General features: G+C 44.5%; 1 protein-coding gene across 2 annotated transcripts; it reads left to right on the forward strand.

Moving 5' to 3' along the window:
- Positions 1-354: 354 nt before the first annotated feature.
- On the forward strand, positions 355-15,537 carry C4H12orf45 (chromosome 4 C12orf45 homolog). 2 transcript variants are annotated; one of them, XM_029601527.1, is made up of 4 exons: positions 355-571; positions 11,717-11,803; positions 12,041-12,177; positions 14,658-14,827. In XM_029601527.1, exons 1-4 carry the CDS (start codon positions 358-360, stop codon positions 14,685-14,687), a joined length of 468 nt encoding a protein of 155 aa, XP_029457387.1. In that variant the 5' UTR covers positions 355-357; the 3' UTR covers positions 14,688-14,827. The 2 variants fall into 2 exon arrangements, with proteins under 2 accessions (XP_029457387.1, XP_029457385.1); XM_029601525.1 differs by having other exon boundaries at positions 361-571; positions 14,671-15,537.
- Positions 15,538-18,853: the final 3,316 nt, after the last annotated feature.

An 18,853-nucleotide genomic window follows, 5' to 3' on the forward strand; every position in this document is an offset into this window, starting at 1 on the left:
CACACTAGAGAAAAAATCGTTTTTATCAATGCTTTAAAGGTCATAGGCACCTCTTTACCAGTGGAATCTGTTCCCAAAAAAAAACATGTCCAAAGCGACTTATAAGAGGTTTGGTCAAGTTCCTTGAGAAAAAGTCCATAAAACATCATTAGCCAGGATAACGAGAAAAAATTTTGCTATCCCCAGGAATGAGAAATAGGTACTCCTAACTTGGACTTTTCACTGCCAAAGAGAGGATGCTGGACTCGATGGACTTTGGTCTGACCCAGCTTGGCATGTTTTATGTTTTTATAAACAAAGAAACGCACGTATTGTATATAAAGCTTATAGTTTGCTCTTCCTGTTCAATGATACACCATGGTAGGGCCACCATGGAGATGGAAGCTTCGGCTATATTCCTGCTGCTGCCAGCACACATCCGGCATACGGGTCTTTGCAGACGCAACGCTGACGTCAATGACGCGCGACGAGACAGGCGCAGTTGCTCTCTACTCGCACTGCGTGAAGATGGAAGGGGAAAGTGGCGGTCCAGAGGTTTCGCGGGAGCTGTTGTCCGTGGGCTGTGGAACAGGTGAGGGCTAGCTGGGAGACCCAGACCCATCTCTGTCTTCCTTACGTTCTCCCCTCCTGCTAACGGAACTTTCATAACTTTCAATTTCTAAATATCTTTCTCCGTAGCTCAACTGACCTGTAGCTGGAGATAACGTTCTTCATTTTCTTTATTTTTAAGTGGCTTTTTTTTCACTTGCCCTACAAAAAAAAAATCGTCTGTCTCCAAGCCTTTCGGTAGGCGTCGAAAAAAAATCGTCCGTTTTCTTACTACTTGCTTTCTCACGTATCTCTCAGAATATCTCTTGAAAGTTGGCCTCACCAAGAAACTTTAGGCATGCTCATTTGTTACTATTTCCTCATCCTCTCCTTTTCCCCTGTTACTCTCACTCTTCTCTCTCCACAACTTTTTAAAGTTATTCACAGTGCATTATTTAGGGAAGGCTTGCTAGGCGTCTATCATAAGACAAGTTGTTGAATCGTTCAGGCAAGAATTAACATGCTTGATTGGGGAGCTATGATTAAGGCTGGAAAAGTCCAGGGAGCTAGATCACCAGGGTACCTAAAATTTGGCACCTGGTTCCCTTAAGTCAGGGCTTCCCCAACCTGGCCTGGGGACCCCACAGCCAGTTGGTTTTCAGGATATCCACAATGAATATGCATGAGATACATTTGCATACCATGGAGATACAGTATATGCAAATTTATCTCGGGCATATTCAGTGTGGATATCCTGAAAACCTGACTGGCTGTGGGGTCCCCAGAACAGGTTTGGGAAGCCCTGCCTTAAGTGATTACTGAAAATAATTTTTGTGTTTCTCAACTAGATTGCAAACTCCATGGAGCAGGGACTGTCCATTCTATGACTCTGTACAGCTGTGCATATGCATAGTAAATCTTTAGAAATATTAAGTAGTAATAAAGTTCAGGCAAGCAAAAAATTAAAACTAAAGGAAAAGAAGCCAAATATATTTAAAACTAAATTAAAAACAGGAAGAGCAAAATTCAACCAACTAAGCAAAATAGCTGCAATAGAAAAGAGCAAAAGAATGTTTTCCCCCCTTAAGTCCTTGTCCCCTATGATTTCAAAGCAGCAGTAAGAGCTATAAAATCCAGTCCTTCCTTTTCTGTGGATTTGAGTGGAGTAGTATCCTAGTGCTTAGAGCAGCCGGCTGTGACCCAGAGAAGCCAGGGCTCAAAACCCAATGATGCTTCATGTGATGTTGGGCAAATCACTTCACCCTCCGTTGCCTCAGGTACAAACTTACCCCTAGATTTATCAAAATGCTATAAATATAGCGGAAATAGCTCCCACAATAAATAGGTAATTTCCGCAAGATGCACTGATCTATGTACTGCAGAGTGCAAACTGGGAAAAGATTTTTACTGCATATGCTGTTCGGGCAGGAAGAGAGAGAGATGCTGTAGAGAACACTATGTCCCTCTACTATCTCTATACCATTGTAAGGGGGGGGGGGTTACTTTTAACTCGGTGTGGGGTTTGGGGAGGGTAGTTTTACATACACAGTAGGAAGTACAAACAGCAAAGTTGACATCAATGAAGAATTTCTGCTGTTTGAATTGAAATGAACAAGAGGGGTTGATTTATACAGTTCAGTTCATCAATTCAAACAGCAGAAATTCTTCAGTTATGTCAACTTTGCTGTTTGTACCTCCTGGGTATGTAAAAGTACCCCCCCCCCCCCCCTTTACAGTGATATAAATAGTAGAGTGACATGGGGTTCTCTACAGAGTCTCTCTTTCCTGGCCGAATACTAATGCACGTTGTGCTATTTAATTCATGTGTTATGGCATTATCGCGTGCATTAGGGCCTTAATATGAAATGATAAATGACCTTTTTAAGGCCTCATTTGCTAAGCATTTTTCCTATAAAGACAGAATGGGAGAAAAGCCTTTGTAATTCAGGCCCTTAGAATGTAAGCACTTTGAGAACATAGAAAATACTTCCTGTACCTAAATGCAACTTGCCATGAGCTATCAATGAAAAGGTGCATGCTAAATAAAAAAAAATATGTACAAAGGGCAGATATTTTTTGTTCTCTTCCCTCACCCATGTATGCCAATCTGGGGTTCCTTAGACTAGTGCATAATAGTGGTAATATGGCACCTCAGACTGCTTCCTCTTTCTGTGAAACTTGGGTCCGGAGCATCATGCTTTTAAAGGGTGCAGCACTATAGTGGCCTCTGTGGTTCAAAATACAACGCTGTAGCCCTGGGCTACACAGGAAGAGGAAGCAGCTCAAGGTGCCACGTTACTGTTATGTGCTAGTCTAAGGATGCCCAGATCAGTAGACATGGTTTTTTTTTAGTATGAGGGTAAAAGTATGGAATGGGCTTTGGGCTGAGAATGAGGGAGTAGGTGTAACATGGAGGGGATGGTGAGAGTGAGTGTTTGAATAAGGAAGGGGATCTCTGTTAGTCTGAATGAGGTGAGAATAGGGATCATAATGAGGAAGGGTACGGGAATGGATCTATCCTCCCTCTCTTGATCCAGGATTTCCCTTTCCTTTCCACCTTCCCCCTGAGATCCTTTTTCCATCCCTCTTCAAGATCCCCTCCCCTAAAGTGAGTGAGAGGTGCAGGAGGAGTGATGAGGGGATGCAGAAAAGAGGGGAGGGAGTGAGTATCTGAGAAGGTAAGGGATGTGAATAAGAGAATTGAAGGGAGCTTTTGTCCTCCCTCTGCCTTTCTTCTCTATCTCCTAACTTTCTATCCCTTCTCTACCTCTTCTCCACTATAAAATGAGTGGAGTGGAATGGGTAAACACAAATCAATTTATTCTTTCAGAAAGTATAAAGACTGAGGGACATTCAATGATATTTAAGATAAATAGGAGAAAATTATTTTCCTAGCTTGTTAGCAGATGGACTCAGGACCAGTGTTTTTATGCTCCCCTGCCAGCAGATGGAGACAGAGCAAGCTAACGTCACAGTATATATAGTCCTGCAGTGACCCCAGCCTGCCAGTATTCTCTGTCTCCAGCAGATGATGGTTGTGCATCTCCCTATGGGAATTCTTTGCATTTTTTGGAAGGAGAAATTTGAAATCTAAATTATAGAAAAGAAAGCCCTGCTCTCCTGCGGTGATTTCTAAAGGTCTCTCCCCAAGTTAAGAATTCCTGAGGTGATTTCCATGGTCCCTCAGAGGTGTGCCTTGGTCTAGAAACTGGCTTTGCCAGCGTGGACTTGGCTGCTTGAGTGGCTGAAAGGCAGCGGGTACAGGAAGCCGAGTGCTGCGGTGATGGCAATTGCCCTCTCCCCCTGCAGCCGGAGACTGTCTCTGTGCTCAGCCAGGTAAGGCTGAGCTCTGGTAAGTTTAAAAAAAAAAAAAAAAAAGGGAAGAAGATATATACATAGTCTTAGCTGAAGGTTTTACAGTACAGGGCTTCCTTTTCCCGCCTGGTCTCCGAGCTTGGTGCGCCATTGCAACATTTGTCCCGCTCTGTGGGAGTTCAAGGGATGTGGGCAGCCTGGCGGGTTGAGCAGCCTCTGTAGGCTAGGCCCCGCTCCAAGGCTTTTCGCTGCGTGCAGTGTGGTAGGCCACAATGTTTTTTCACGCGCTTTCGGAGGCTGCCCTGTACTGGCTTGTCTGTCTGGCGTATGCGTTTTCGCTATGTGTCAATTTTGTGCTCGCAGTTTTTGCGCTCAAATTTTGGATGCATAATATTTGGGCAGCTAGTTGAGCAAATGTATCAAAAAAAGAAAAGCAAAAAGCAGCTAGACACACGCCTCTGGCCGCCGCTCAGTGCATTGTCTGCCATGATAGCGCCTATGCCTCAGAAGCCTAAGCACTTTCTCTTTGCACTGCCTGTTCTTGCCAGGCTTCTCCTTGCTGGATTGCCCTCTGCTTTGTGCCAGCACTGCTTGAAGGCTCAGAGTGTTATCTTTCTCTGTTTTTGGCTAAACCTGGTTCTTCCCAGCCGGATGTGGTTTGGTTGAAGCCATCTCAGGTGGGGCACCTGACCTTGGCCTTCCCCCCCCCCCCCAACTGTTCCTCAGCAGGGGAAGGTGGCTCAGTAAGTAGTCCTCAGATGCCTCTCGGTCTGGGTGCTTCTACCTTTTTTCAGTGCCCTTTGAGCGGCAGCGGGTCCTCTGGATAGAGCTCAGACTGGCTTGGAGGATGTTGCCGGTCCTGCTTCTCTTGAGGATGGGGAACCCCCCTGGATTGTAGCCATATAGAACTATGTGACGGTACTTTCATAGAGATAAACTGCCAGCTCTATTTTTCCCAGACCTTGACGATGCTTGGAGTTCCTGGGGCAGATTCCATTTCTGAGCCAAGAACAAAGCCTAGTTTGGTTTCCTTGCATAAAACCTCTTACTTTTTCCTCCGTGATAAAAGCCATTCTAGAATTGATTGAGCTTGAGTGCAGTGCCCCAGAGGCTATTCTAAAGGGATCAGAGTTTGGAAGGCCTGTACACTCTGGATTCAGTGGTGAAAGAGCACTTCTATTTTCTGAAGGTAGATGCACTTGTGTGTGCAGTCTCCAAGCGGACCACTATTCCCTTGAAAGGGGGAAAAACCTTGAAGGATGCTCATGTTAGCAAGCTTGACACTATCCTTGAGCAGGTGTTTGAAACTGTGGCAGTGACCTTGCATCACTTCCTGTTGTTCCTTGGTGGCTCGCTCGTGTTTGCTTCTCTCCCCGGAGGTTGCTGACTCTGGCATAAATCCTAGTACAGTTACAGTACCAGCTGCTGCTTTTTTGGCTGATGCGGGCTGTGCCTTGTTCTGCATCTTGTCCACGGGGTGACTTCAATTGTGGCGGCCAGGTGCCAGTTATGGTTGAGAAATTGGTCAGCTGATATGACCTCCAAGGCTGATCTCACCACATTGTCTTTTAACGGCTGCTCTTCTTTGACAACGAGTTGGAGGACCTGGCTAGTAAGTGGAGCAAATTTCCAGTTCCTCGTTTGCCAGAGGATAAGAGACAGGCATGGCGCCTCCTTATGAGAGGTCGTGCTGCAAGATCCAGGCATTTGCGACAGACAAGGTGCAGGCTCGGGTTGTGGACCATCCCGTACCTTCCAATAAAGTTTGCCAAACCATCTTCAGGAACATGAGATAGGGGATGTCTTTTCTCTCTCTCTCTCTCTATTAGAGGGGGGTTGAAATCACATCGGCCTGGTGGGTCCTAGAAGTGATACGAGAAGGATATTTGCTGGAATTTCTCAGTATTCCTTGAGAAATGTTCATGGTGTTCCCTTGCCACTCCCTGCAGAAGAAGCAGGCAGTGGAGTTCATGCTTCAAAGGTTTCTCAGACTGAGGACTGTGGTTCCAGTGCCCACGTCTCAAGAAAGTATGGGGTGCTATTCCATTTATTTTGTTGTGCCCAAGAAGGAGGGCTTCTCTTGTCCCATCCTGGATCTCGAAGGTTAGCCATCATTTGAAGGTGACTAATTTTTGCAAGGAAACCTTACACTCTGTGATAATGGTGCAGTGTGGGGAAATTCTGACTTCCCTGGATCTGTTAGAGGCTTAGCTTCGTATTCCCATCTGATTGGAGCACCAATGCTTTCTACGCTTTATGGTGTTGAGGTGCCATTATCAGTTTTGGGTGCTGCCCTTTGGCCTATCCACCATTCCCAGAACATTTTCCAAGGTTATGGTGGTTGTAGCAGTGGACTTGCGAAAAGAAGGGATCCTGGTGCATCCATATGTGGATGACCGGCTGATTTGAGCCAAGTCTCAGGAAGAGAGAGCTGCCTGGTGACACCCAATGTGATCTCCTTTATTGTGGGAGCTCGGTCGGGTGGTGCACCTGACCAAGAGCAATCTTCAGCCATCCCAGTTGTTGGAGTGTCTGGGGGTCCAATTCAACAAGGGGCAGGACAAAGTTTTCCTACTGGAAGTTCGGATTCAGAAATTGATGTCGCAAGTACGTCAGTGAACACCATGCGCCCAATGGTGTGGTCCTACCTACAGGTACTCGGCTTGATGGTAGCAACCCTGGAAGTGGTGGTATGGGTCAGGGTACATATGCGTTCTCTTCAGCGCTCTCTGCTGTGGTGTTGGAACCCGCAGTCTCAGGGCTATGTGGTTCGGCTCCACTTGCTAATGGAAATCTGCTCCCGCCTCCAGGGGTGGTTGCAGGAGGATCAACCTCTCTAACTTGTTGGTACTCTCGACAAATGCGAGTCTCCATGGTTGGGGGGGCTCACTGTCTGGAGTTGATGGCCCAAGGGCGTTAGAGTGCCGAAGAGGCCTGCTGGAACATCAATCGCCTGGAAGCGTGGGAGGTATGGCTGGCATGCTTGCAGTTCATCCACAGGCTGCGGGATCCAGCGGTTCATGTGATGGCGAACAACGCGATGATGGTGGCCTACATCAATTGCCAGGGAGGAACCAAGAGCCAACCAGTGTCACAGGAAGTAGGAATGGGCGGAAGGTCATCTGCAGATGATCTCGGCCTCTCACATTGCAGGAAAAGACAACTTAAGAGCAGACTTTCTCAGCAGGGAGAGTCTCGACCCAGGAGAATGGGTGTTGTCAGCTGAGGCATTTCAGCTGATTGTGTTCCTAGACTTCTCGTATTGCCAATGTTCCTTGATTCTACAGTTGCAGGAGAGATCCATGGTCCCAGGGAATGGATGCTCTCGTAAAGGTCTGGCTGGAAGACAGATTGCTTTAAGCCTTTCCTCCGTGGCCCTTGCTGGCCAAGATAATTCAGTAGATTGAAGGCTACAGGGCACTAGTACTCCTGGTGGGCCAGACTGGCCCAGGCTTCCATGGTTTGTAGATTTGCAAAGACTCCTGGTGGAGACCCCTGCAATGGAAACATTTAATAAGGACAGGACAACAGAGACAGTGTATTTCTCATGATCAAAAGCCTTTATTTCTTATGCGCATAAGGAAGTCAGCTCCTAAGTTTGAGAGACTGACTTCCCCAGATATTCAATTGACTAGGCTTAAATATTGTTTTGCCCTAGTAATTAAAAACACTATCTTTTGATAATAGAATCACAAGGTGAAAAGAAACATTTGCTTATATTAACATTTCAAAAAGGTCATGGGAACACTAGCTAACCTGGAAGACATGCATCTTTTATAACTCTTTATTGTGGTGTCTAAAACTACAAAGAGATGCATTATTTCGTCTGTTATCTAAACATGAGACAGTTTCAGAGGGGGCCTCAAGACCCAGCAGTGCCTCCTGGAGCCTTCCTGGTAAATTTTCACTAAACAGATGCCTACAATAAATTTTATTATCACACACCCCTTCGCCTTCTGCCACATGTGGATCTGTTACAGCAGGGATAGTTCTTCATGAGGATCCGACTCTGTTTTGTCTTACGGTTTGGCCCTTGAGAGGGCTCACCTGTTGAAGTGAGCCCTCTGCGGTGATTGCCACCTTACTCAGTGCTCACAATTCTCCACTTCCTTGGCTTATCTGCGGGTTCTTGAGGCCTGGTATGAGGAGCATGGTGTTCTAATTCGTTCACTTAAGATCCACCTTATTCTGCACCTTTTGCAGGATGGGTTGAATAAAGGAAGGTGCAGGTTTGGCTCTTACCAGTTTTAGAGGCCTGGTGAATGATGACTCATTGTCATCTCACCCTGATGCGATTTGTTTTTTTGAGGGGAGTGAAGCATCTTTGGCCTCCCTTGAGGTTACTGGTTCCCTTGTGGAGTCTTAACTTGGTGCTGGATTTTTGGCAGGCTCTCCGTTCTGACTGCTGTGTAGCCTTTTCTTGCGGTTGTTGACCTTGAAGACTGTGTTCCTGGTGGCTATATTCAGCGCATTGAATTTCTGAGGTGTATGCCTTGTCTTGCTGGGAGCCGTTCCTTTAGGTCAGGGGTCGGGAACCCATGGCTCGCGAGCCAGATATGGCTCTTTTGAGGGCTGCATCTGGCTCGCAGACAAGTGTCGCCACACTTTCCAGTCCCCTGCTGACCCAGCTGCTCCCCAGTCCTCCTCCGCCCGGGCTTAAAATGCTGTCAGCCCGGGCGGAATGCGGCAGGACAGCTGAAGTCGGCGGCACCGGCATGGTCTCTTCTTCCCGCCCCCCCCCCGCGGCCCGGAAGAGGAAGTGGAGAGCATCTGGTGCGTGCGCAGCAAGAAGAGGCCACGCTAGTATCCGACCAAAAGAAGACTGCAGCGCGGCTCGGAGGAAAATGAAGAGCTTCAACCGCGGCCGATGGGACTCCGCCTCCGCGAGGGCTGAAAATGAAGGAGGTTAGCGTTGGGAGGAGGCTGCTGCTGCCGCGAGTTCCCGGGGTGGGGGAGAGAAAGAGTGCATGAGCGAGCAAGCATGTGTGTTTGAGATCCTGTGTGTGTGAGTGAGAGATTGCATGTATGTCTGTGATTGAGAGCATGAATGTAAGTTTACCATTGGGAACCTGTATGTGTAAGTTTGTGATTGAAAACCTGTTTGTGTGAAAGAGTATGTGTGTATGATTGAGATCCTTTGTGTGTGAGAGAAATCATGTGTATGTATGATTAAGAGCCTGTGTGTATAAGTAAGAGAGAGTTCATGTGTGTCTGTGTGTGATTGAGAGCTGGTTTAGGTGATGGAGCATGTGAGTATGTGATTGAGAGCCTGTGTGTAAATGAGAGAAAGAGAGGACATGTTTGTAAGCATGTGAATGAGTCTGTGTGAGAGAAAGACAGCATGTATTTATGTGATTGAAAGCCTGTGTGTGTGTGTAAGCGTGAAAAGATAGACAGCATGTGTGTAAATGTGTAATTAAGAGCCTATATAAGTGTGAGAGAAAAAACATGTGTATATGTGAGTACTGAGAGCATGTGTGTATAGGTGTGTCATTGAGAGCCAGTGTGAGAGAGAGCGCTGGTATGTGACTGAGAGAGGAGAAAGTTCCAAGCAAACCACCCCGCCTCCTGCTAATTCAGAACAATCTCAGGACACCTGGATATCAAACGTTCCCAGGTATGCAGAGCAAAAAAATTTTTGTATCCTTATTATTTTTCATTACTGGGTCTTTGTGTCTGCTATTTTGAAATATTTTGTTGGTATCTGGAAATGTTTTATATGAGGTTTTAATTATTGGATATTCCACTCATCAGCTGTTTTGAAATATGTTCTTTTTGTTAGTACAGTTTTACTGTTGATGATTTTATATTTCTTGATTTGTTTTATAAGGATGGGTGATGTTTCGTTTTTTCCTTTGTTACACTGCATACAGAGACTCTGGCTTGTTGCAGTTTCCAATTCAGTTCTTTCTGCATGCTTCTTGTTATGCGTTTTGGTCTCTTTATTCTATGTTAGGTGAGGGACAGCACGTGATTCAGGTGAGGTTTTCTGCTGGCGTGTAGTTTCTGTGTAGGACTCTATAGCAGCCTGACTTGGCCCGTTTTCCTAATAGGAGATGTATTGGTGTCTTAAGGCCTGGTGTAATATTTTCAGAGACTTATTGTACTTTAAAAGTGTGATCTTACATAAAATGCACACATTTACTTGTATTTAGTTTTAAACATATTGTATGGCTCTCATGGAATTACATTTTAAAATATGTGGCGTTTATGGCTCTCTCAGCCAAAAAGGTTCCTGACCCCTGCTTTAGGTGATTCTAGGGGCATTACAGCTGCATACTGTTCCATCCTTCTTGCCCAAGATAATCTCAAATTTTCATTTGAATCAATCCATCTCCTTGCCATCCCTGGATAAGGTCAGGGATGCGGAGAAGTATTGCATCTTGCGCTGCATGGATGTCGAGAGACTTGTGCGGTATCTGGAGGTCTCCTAGTATTTTTGAAAGATGGATCGTCTGTTTGTTCTCCATTGCGGGAGTAAACAATGTACCCCAGCTTTGCAGGCTATCATAGTTCGTTGGATTAAAGAGGTAGTCATGCCCAGGTATGTAGATGTTGAAAAGCCGTTGCCTACTCGGGGTAAGGCTCATTCCACTGGGGCTCAGGCAGAGTCATTGACGGAGGTTAGTTTTTTGTCTCCCTTCACTTTCTGACAAGCTGCAATTTGGTCCTCCTCTTGCACTTTTTCCAGGTTTTATCATCTGGATGTACAAGCCCAGTACGGTGTTGACTGAACTGCGGGCAGCCTCCCACCCTGTTCGGAAGTAGCTTTGGTGTATCCCACTGGTCCTGAACCCATCTATTTACACGCTAGGAAATGGAGAAATTACTTACTTGATGATTTCATTTTCCTTAGTGTAGACAGATGGACTCAGCTTCCTGCCCTCGGCTGCCGCATGAGTGTGTCGGTAGTCCTCCTGTGGGGCTTCGGGTCCAAGGGCTTACTGGTAAATGTTTATCCAGTCCCTAGCTTGGGGTACCTAGAATCTTATGTGAGTTCAGTGTTTCCTGTTGGTTGAGTACAGTTATGGTTGCCTGTTTTTAATCAAGTTTTTTGCTAGTCTATCCACAGTTGCTTTTGAAGAGAATACTGGCAGGTTGGAGCCACTGCAGGACTATATATACTGTGACATCAGCTTGCTCCATCTCCATCTGCTGGTCCTGAGTCCATCTGTGTACACTAAGGAAAACAAAACTATCAGGTAAGTAACTTCTCCATTTTTTTTACTCCATGCATAATTAAACCCTGGAATTCGTGGAAGATGTGATGAAAGTTGTTAGTGTAGCTGGGTTTAAAAAAAAAGATTTAGACAAGTTCCTGGAAGAAAAGTCCATAACCATTATTAAGGTGAACTGGGATAAACAGCATGGAATCTGTCGACCCTGTGGGATCCTGCCAGGTACTTGTGACCTGGATTGGCCAGTGCTGGAAACAGGATACTGGCCTTGATGGACTTTGTGCCTGACCCAGTATGACAAATCTTATGTTCCTCTGCGATCCCTTCCCGCCTTCCTTCCCAGCCTTCCCTTCCCGCCTTCCTTCCCAGCACCAATCAACTAAGATCTATTTTCCTTTAATTAAAAAAATTAAATAACTGGACACACACATGTCAGAAAATTACTTTATTTTTATACTAAGAAAAAAATGTTGCCACATTATTAATGCAGAATTTTGAAAAATCTGTCAGTTTGCTAACTCTTGCTGCAGAATCTGTAAAACATCTGCCGCAGGAAACCAGGGGCACTGGCCTTAAGAAATATGCAGGAATACATTGTCATTGCTTCAGCATCTGCTTTTCTTTGTATGGACTATGGTGTATGCTGATAATTTAAATATTTAACTAATAAATGTTTGAACATCTGTACACTTCAGGTCTTCATGAAAAGCTGCTGATTAACTCAAAGCATGTGAAAAGAAAAGCCACAACTTTGCCGATTGTTAAGATCCCGAGAAGCAGCGGTAAGTTTCTCTTTGCCTTAAATAATGTTCTTGAGCTGAGCGGTGATTTAAAGTATAATTATGAAATCCAGAGTTTGGAAAAGTACTGCCTTGTGTTGTACTCGCTCTAGATAACTGAAGACTTCCATTTGCAAGCATTCAGTTCACTAGAATTTTTTTTAAAACTGATGTTGTAAATGCAGTTCAGACATTTGTATACCATATTAACTGTATTCATGCACTCTCTGGTTTTTCAAGTTTTGGACAGAGTGCAGCAGTTTCTACCACAGATGGCTCGGGCAAATGAAGAGCTTACTAAAGAAATGGCAACAGCACCTGCTGGTCACTTTAATATAGAAACCATAGAGGACAAGCTTGAAAATATTATAGAGATGGTAAATATTTTGACTACATTATCGGAACTGTTTATCTGAGAGATACTTTGACATTTTTTAAGATCGGATCCACACTCTTCTTAGCTATTGAAGAAAAGATACTTGTGGATTTGAAGCTCATGTATATTATTTTTGTGAAAATTATTGTATTAGTTCAAAATAGCATCATGACTTACTCAAAATCCAGTTTTCTCCAGTATCAGTTTGACTACTAGTGCTCTGCAGTTAAGCATCTGTTAATAGTTTATTCTGTGTTTTCTGGTTGCAGATGTTGGGGCTTTTTTTTTTTTAGGAATTCACAAACCGTGTAGCACAATATAGGGACCAGCAAGGAATGAATCCTGTACATCTAATTTAATTAGTAATACAAAAGAAGCTCCAGACCTGCTCAAGGTGGCCCTAAACAAGCCGCAGAACAGATTTTCATAGCTTGTTTCTTGCCTTATATCTCTAGTATATACTTAAGGACCTTCATTTTCTTTTTTTTTTATCATAGAATTGTAATGTTATCAAAATCAGTGGAAAATGATTTTTGTTATAGCACATAGGAGAAAAATCAGTGAAAAAGTAATTTTTCTACTTTATTTTTTGTTAGCATTGAAATTACCAGGAAAAATAAAATTAAAAACTGAAAACTGAGGTCCCTATGTGTAAACTTGGTTGATTCTGTGTGTATGCAAGAAGTGATTTTTCTGATTTGTGACCTTTAAGCCCTGGGGCATTGATTTGTGTTATGATAGAATCGAGGGTGGAACATTTTTTAGAAAAGTTAGGCCCTAGACAAAATTCTTAGGTGCAGGGGAGAAATATTGCAAAAAAAAAAAAATTACCTTGTTTGTGTTTTAGCTAATTCTTTTTGGCTATTTGCCTTTGCACTTTGGCTGTTCCTTTTCCTTCCTTAATTTTTCCCCTCCCCTCCAACCTTACCTCCCCAGTTCCTCCTTTCATTTGCAGCTTGACGGCTGCCCTTCTGACTGCTTTTTCGAGCCCTGGTGGCCACTGTTTCTTTGAGCCTTGCAGCTGTTGCTGTTGCAGTAGCAGCTGTTTCTGGCCTGGGTTGCCAGTGCTCTTTGCCTTGGTGGCTACTGTTCTCTCCAGTTCCTGGTTGTTGCTGCTCCTGCCTAGTGACAGGCACCAAATTTTAGGTGCCTTGAGTTTTTTCCCATCTTGGATAGAATTATAATATTTATGTAATGCTACTAACATATGGTACTGTCTGGGTAATTCACAGGATTGATGTCTCCTTTCACTAAAGAGATTACATTTCAAGCTTAGGGACCTAAAATGACTTGCGCTCATACAGTAAACTGAGTTGGGATTTCTGGATTGGCTGCTCTGTGTTCTTGCCACACCACCAGGCCAGGTTTAAAGTGCCAGTGCTGTAGATTCATTGCATTTGGTTTAGTCAGACTGGCTGTACTTGTATTCCCTTTACTACTTTCTGTAAACAATAGAATCCTAATTTTTTTCCTACTCTGTTTGCAGATTCTCAACTCAGTTCTGGGGACACACCTAGCAAGTCAGGTTTTCAGGATATTCACAATGAATATGTATGAGAGTGAGTTGCATACAATGGAGGCAGTTACTGCAAATCTCTCATGATATTGTGGATATCCTGAAAAAGTGACAGGCTAGGTGTGTCCCCAGAACTGGGTTGCAAACCACTGGTGTTTTGATTATTTTTTCACCTCATTTGACAACAAAAGGCAATTAAACAGGGACAGAAAGGTAGCCTTCTTAACCTCTAACTTGAAGCCTCAACCTCTCATGATTTATTCAGATGATGGTGTCATTTTGCACAGAGCTGGATGTCAGGCACAAGCAAATAGTGTGCTGCAGATACTGTTTTGTTGTAATTGTCATAGAACAGGTTGAAATCTTGTTAATAAATAAGCGCAACTGGAAAGCAGAGAAAATGACTGCAGCAAATGTGTGATATTTTTGCAGACAGTCCTCTCTGGTTCAGGCAGTGATCAGATAGAGACTATTTGTAATAGTGCTACACTAATACAGCATTGTGGGTGGGTGGGTGGATAACAATGTTCACAAATTAGAAGCCAGTACCGTATCTCTCTACAGGTGACAGTTTCCATTGTTAAAGCTATCTGCACTTGCACCACAGATGTAGTTTTATGTGGTTAGTACTATATTACCAACGCATGAATCTGAACCTCTTCTTGCCAATCATAGCCTACTCCCTAAAGCACGTCCAGCAAAATATTTATTTGAATCTTTTTTTTTTATACCGACATTCATGTAAACATATCATATCGGTTCACATAGAACAAGGATACAATAATATTAGGAAAAAGGTTAAATTACATTTAAAATTTAAATTAAATTTTAAATTTATTTAAATTAAATTAAAAACGTAGTTGTAGCTTTTTGATCTTCTATCTTTTCTTTGAATAGTTTCACAGCAGTGATATACCCAGTTGGTTTATTCTTTCTATATTGATGAGTGTTTTCTGTTTGTGCATGTTCCATATGCAGAATGTGGCTGTTGTTGAACTGAGTGATTCCAGTACCAGCAGTGATGAAGAGTCTAGCTCAGAAGACAGCCCCCAGTCTGACAGTGATGTCTCTGTCACTGACGAGGTGACGGAGAGCAGCATTCGACTGCCAAAACAAATTGGGAGAAAGGGTACAATAGAAATTCTGAACAGTAAAAAGGACTGAATATATTTTCATTTCTAACTTCATTGTGAACAAACCATGTACATGAAAAGATTTTGTTTGCTTTTCAACTTTTGACCTGCTAAAAAAAAAAAGTTCCAGTACACAAGGTATTGTCATCTCATGGACAGATTGAACCACTTCCTTAGCATTTGCTAATTTAGGGTTGAAAAGTGCTAAAAAGGGAAAATAGTCTAGTGCAGTTCAGACCTGATGGCAATTAAACTGTTCTTTTGGTTTGCTGCTCTATTTTTTTTAGTAGTATTAGAGATATTTGCAAAGCCAGACTGATAGCTGTTGTAAAACGTGTCTGAAAATCCCACATGGTTGTCAACCTTTCATCCTGTAGCTTTTCAATATATTCATCTGTTTGCATTTCAGATTAGAAATGTTTTTTGTAAATGTTTCTTAAAGAAACTGTAAATTGTTTTACAAAAAAAGCTTACAAAATGTTTATTTTAGTACAACATTGAAAACTAATAATTGAGCTTGATAATAAAACATTATTGCATTTTTTTAGCCTTATTTGGAATATGTGGTGATTAGGCTGCCAGCACTTTAGCTACTGTGTTCGTCTTATAATATTGTACAAGAACTCACATTTACTTAGCGGAGAAAATCTTTTCAAGGAAAGGATATGTTCAAAGCCATTAAAATACATATTTTTTTGGTTTGTGATTTGAATTTGCAGAGTGATGCCTCTTAAATGTAATTCGTTGTCATTCATGGCCTTGGTTATTTTATCCACATCTTCTTGTTGTCAGAACAGTTATTGTGGCTCAGAAAATTGGAACTATACAGTTGGTTACTTGTTGATCTTACATGATTTTGTGTGAGTTCTCAGTTTGTCAACCCTCTGAAGCAGTGTTTCCCCCACCACCATGCCATGGAAAAGTCACCACTATCTGATGCTCTGGTCCAGATCAACACAGGGGCTCTGCTTCCTGCATCTCGCAGCAACAAAGGACAAAAGTAGTGGATCTTAAACATATACAGGGGCTCCCATTTGAGGACATATGTAGTCACAGATGCCTCTCCTTCCAGAGTATGAGAAGTAAAGGGCAACATGCAGGGCACAGATAAGTGGGAATAATATGGCTTTCTACTTTGCCCTACATATAAGAGGGACCTGGAGTCCAGGAATGGGGAAATCTATTCTTGGCGAGGGATTGAGAGATGAGGTTTCAAGTGTGGCGGAGGAGCTGAGGGGTAGGGAAGGAGCAGGAGCATCCGCAGGCTGAGGTGCTGGGGCAAGCAGGCAATGTGCCTATTCTAAGACTTGAGAATGAAGAGAGCTGCAGGCACAGAGACAAAAGGGGTCCAAAGAGGTGAAGACTACGCACAACAAAGGGGCAAAACTGGCTGAAGTCCAAGAAAGTGTTGGCTAAAAATGTGATGGAGCTGTGGATAATTCATAAATGCAATTTGGACTTCATAGTTCCTCTAGCACTGGAGGATAGAGATGATGGAGAAATTCATGGTTAACAGAGGACCAAAACCAGCAGCAGTAATCGGCATGCTGTACATATCCATATGTCTCTCTCACTATATGTATATAAATATATTTATTTTTACAGAAATGGGGTGGGCCCACCAGAGCCTACAGGCATGGCCATTTCAAAAGTCACTAGACAGCTGCTCCATTGTGAGCGGTCTCTGTGCGTCTACCCCACACCACCCTGCCTTCCCAGATCTTTGTTTTAAAAGTGGAAGAGAGACTAACGTTTTCAGTACTTCCCTAGATCATTTTTTTGTGATTATTAAATCTGTGTCCGCATTGTCTGCTCCATGGAGGTAAATGTGCCACTCAACATTTTTGTTAATGTAGGTATGTCTTGGGCATCCAGTTAGACCAATCCAGGGATTGTGGTCACTGACCAGCAGATGGAGACAGACTAACAGGTTCCTGGATGTCACCTCTTATATACATCTGTGCTGACCTAAACCTGCCAGTATTCTGTCTCCAGCAGATGGAAGGCTAGCCTCACACGCTATGACGTAGAAATATTGTGGATGGCTCCTGAGGTGAAAGATTAGCTCTCGCTCCCTCTGTTGGACAGGGTCCAAGAACTGGATTAAAAAAAAAAATTTAAGCAGCTCCTGACGTGAAAACCCTGTGCTACCTCCTTCAGTTGAGCACAGCCTGAGTTTGGGTGGGGGTTGTCTCCTTTTTGGCAGGGGCCCCCGGCTTCTGTTATGTCCCATTCAGGGAAACAGATCAGCAGTCAGGGTGGCTGCTGCAGAATGTGGGAAGAAAACTGCACTCTGTGCAGCTTGTGGCCTCTTGTTGCAATTTTGGGTACTTTTCCACTTCCTGCCCCTGAGGCCATGGGTTAGCTGGCAGTGTGTAACAAAAGAGGTTTCATGCATGAAGAGTTCAGCACACTTTATTTTGTATATGTGCTTTAACAGCAGGCTGAGTTTGCTTACTCAATTTCCTGATCTCACTGTTCCCCAGACTAGAGGTGTTTTAGTTTGGTGTCCTTTTCCACAGCACACGGGCTGACCTCTAGCAGTGCTCAGCCACGGTCAGCTATCATTGGCCCTGCCTGGGTACAGCTGCCACTCCTGTTACTGGCTGGGCCTCCCAGTCTCTTAATTGGGGTGTCCCCACCCCCACCATGGGTTTCCCTATCTAGGTGCAAGGACCTTCCTCTAAAAGTCCTAGCCACCTTCCTACAGAGCGTCAGGTTCTTCTGCCTAACATTAACAGTTCCTAGCTGTCTAAATACACAAACTATCAATACAGCAACCTTAATGATAACACTCACAGGTCTATCAGGCTGATGCAATACAGTGCACTCAGCCGAGCGCACTGTTTAACTCCTGATTTCCTAGCGTGTAGCAGATGGACTCAGGACCAATGGGTATAGTGTACTCCTGATAGCAGTTGGAGACTGATCAGATTTCAATCTGATGTCAGCCCAATACATATACCCCTGCAGGAAGTGCAGCTCTTCAGTATTTTCCGTCTCCATAACAATTAGGGACTCTATGCACACTCGCACAGCGTTAGAGTAATTTTACCAAAGAAAACCGAAATAAGAAATCTTACCTCTACAGATGAGCCCCGCTCTCCTGCGGTGATACACATTGGGTCCCTCCCCCAGTTGAGAATTCCTGAGGTGATTTCCGCGATACCTCGGAGGTAAGCCTTGGTCCAGCGGCCGACCCTCGGTGGGGATCTAGCCCCCGACATCGGGTGAGGCTAAGAGGCAGCGGGTGCAACTTTGAGCAAGGCAGTGAAGGTATTTTCCCTCACCACCCCCGCCCCCCCGCAGCCGGAGACCGCCCGGAACGAGACCGGGAATAGCCGAGACAAGGTAAGGTAGAAATCTATTTAAAAGTCTCCGGTCTCTGAAGCTCGAGGAGTCGCACAGGTCGCCAGATGGGACCAGTGCCACCAGGTTGATCTGCCCTAGCAGGGCTAGACCCCGGTTACATCAGAGGGTCCTCTCCTGTGCAGACCCTCAGAGGTGGTTGCCATATTGTCCACGTGGTCGCCGTCACCATTTTGATCTGTTCGCCACCCTGTCCGCTGTTCTGACCCGTGCGCACAAATTCCTTGTGCGCACAACGTCGTGTGCCCAAGTACCATGCGCACAAGCGATGTGCGCAGCCACGCGCTTACTGTGCCGGGCGCATAACTTCGATCTACGCGCACATCTTCTCATCGGGGCGCATAACTGTATTTTACGCGCACAAGCCATGGCACCACCGGAAAGAAAATCAAAGCTCAGGGCCTTTGCCCTGCATGCCACATTAGAGCTGCACAGTATGAGGAGGCCACGGCCCTTTGTATACAGTGTGAAGAGGCCCTAGAGGATCCATCTCATGGCCCTCCCCAGCTGGTACTGGGCTCCAGACTCTCGAACATTATGTCGGACCTAGAACTGCACAGAGGGACCCCCCTCAAACAGGGCCCCCCAGGGACACAGCACCCCTTAGTCTAGACCCAGCATCTATCTCCCGGGTGGAATTCTTTAAAGGTCTACATACC

The sequence above is a fragment of the Rhinatrema bivittatum genome, chromosome 4 (assembly GCF_901001135.1).
Source record: "Rhinatrema bivittatum chromosome 4, aRhiBiv1.1, whole genome shotgun sequence".
Lineage (NCBI taxonomy): Eukaryota > Metazoa > Chordata > Amphibia > Gymnophiona > Rhinatrematidae > Rhinatrema > Rhinatrema bivittatum.

What these genes read in the sequence shown, in the direction of transcription:
- C4H12orf45 (XM_029601525.1), top strand. Translation starts at nt 457, where the DNA reads ATGACGCGCGACGAGACAGGCGCAGTTGCTCTCTACTCGCACTGCGTG. An exon ending in TAAGATCCCGAGAAGCAGCG is followed by an intron (nt 11,804 to 12,040) that starts GTAAGTTTCTCT and finishes TGGTTTTTCAAG; the next exon opens with TTTTGGACAGAGTGCAGCAG. An exon ending in TTGAAAATATTATAGAGATG is followed by an intron (nt 12,178 to 14,670) that starts GTAAATATTTTG and finishes TTCCATATGCAG; the next exon opens with AATGTGGCTGTTGTTGAACT.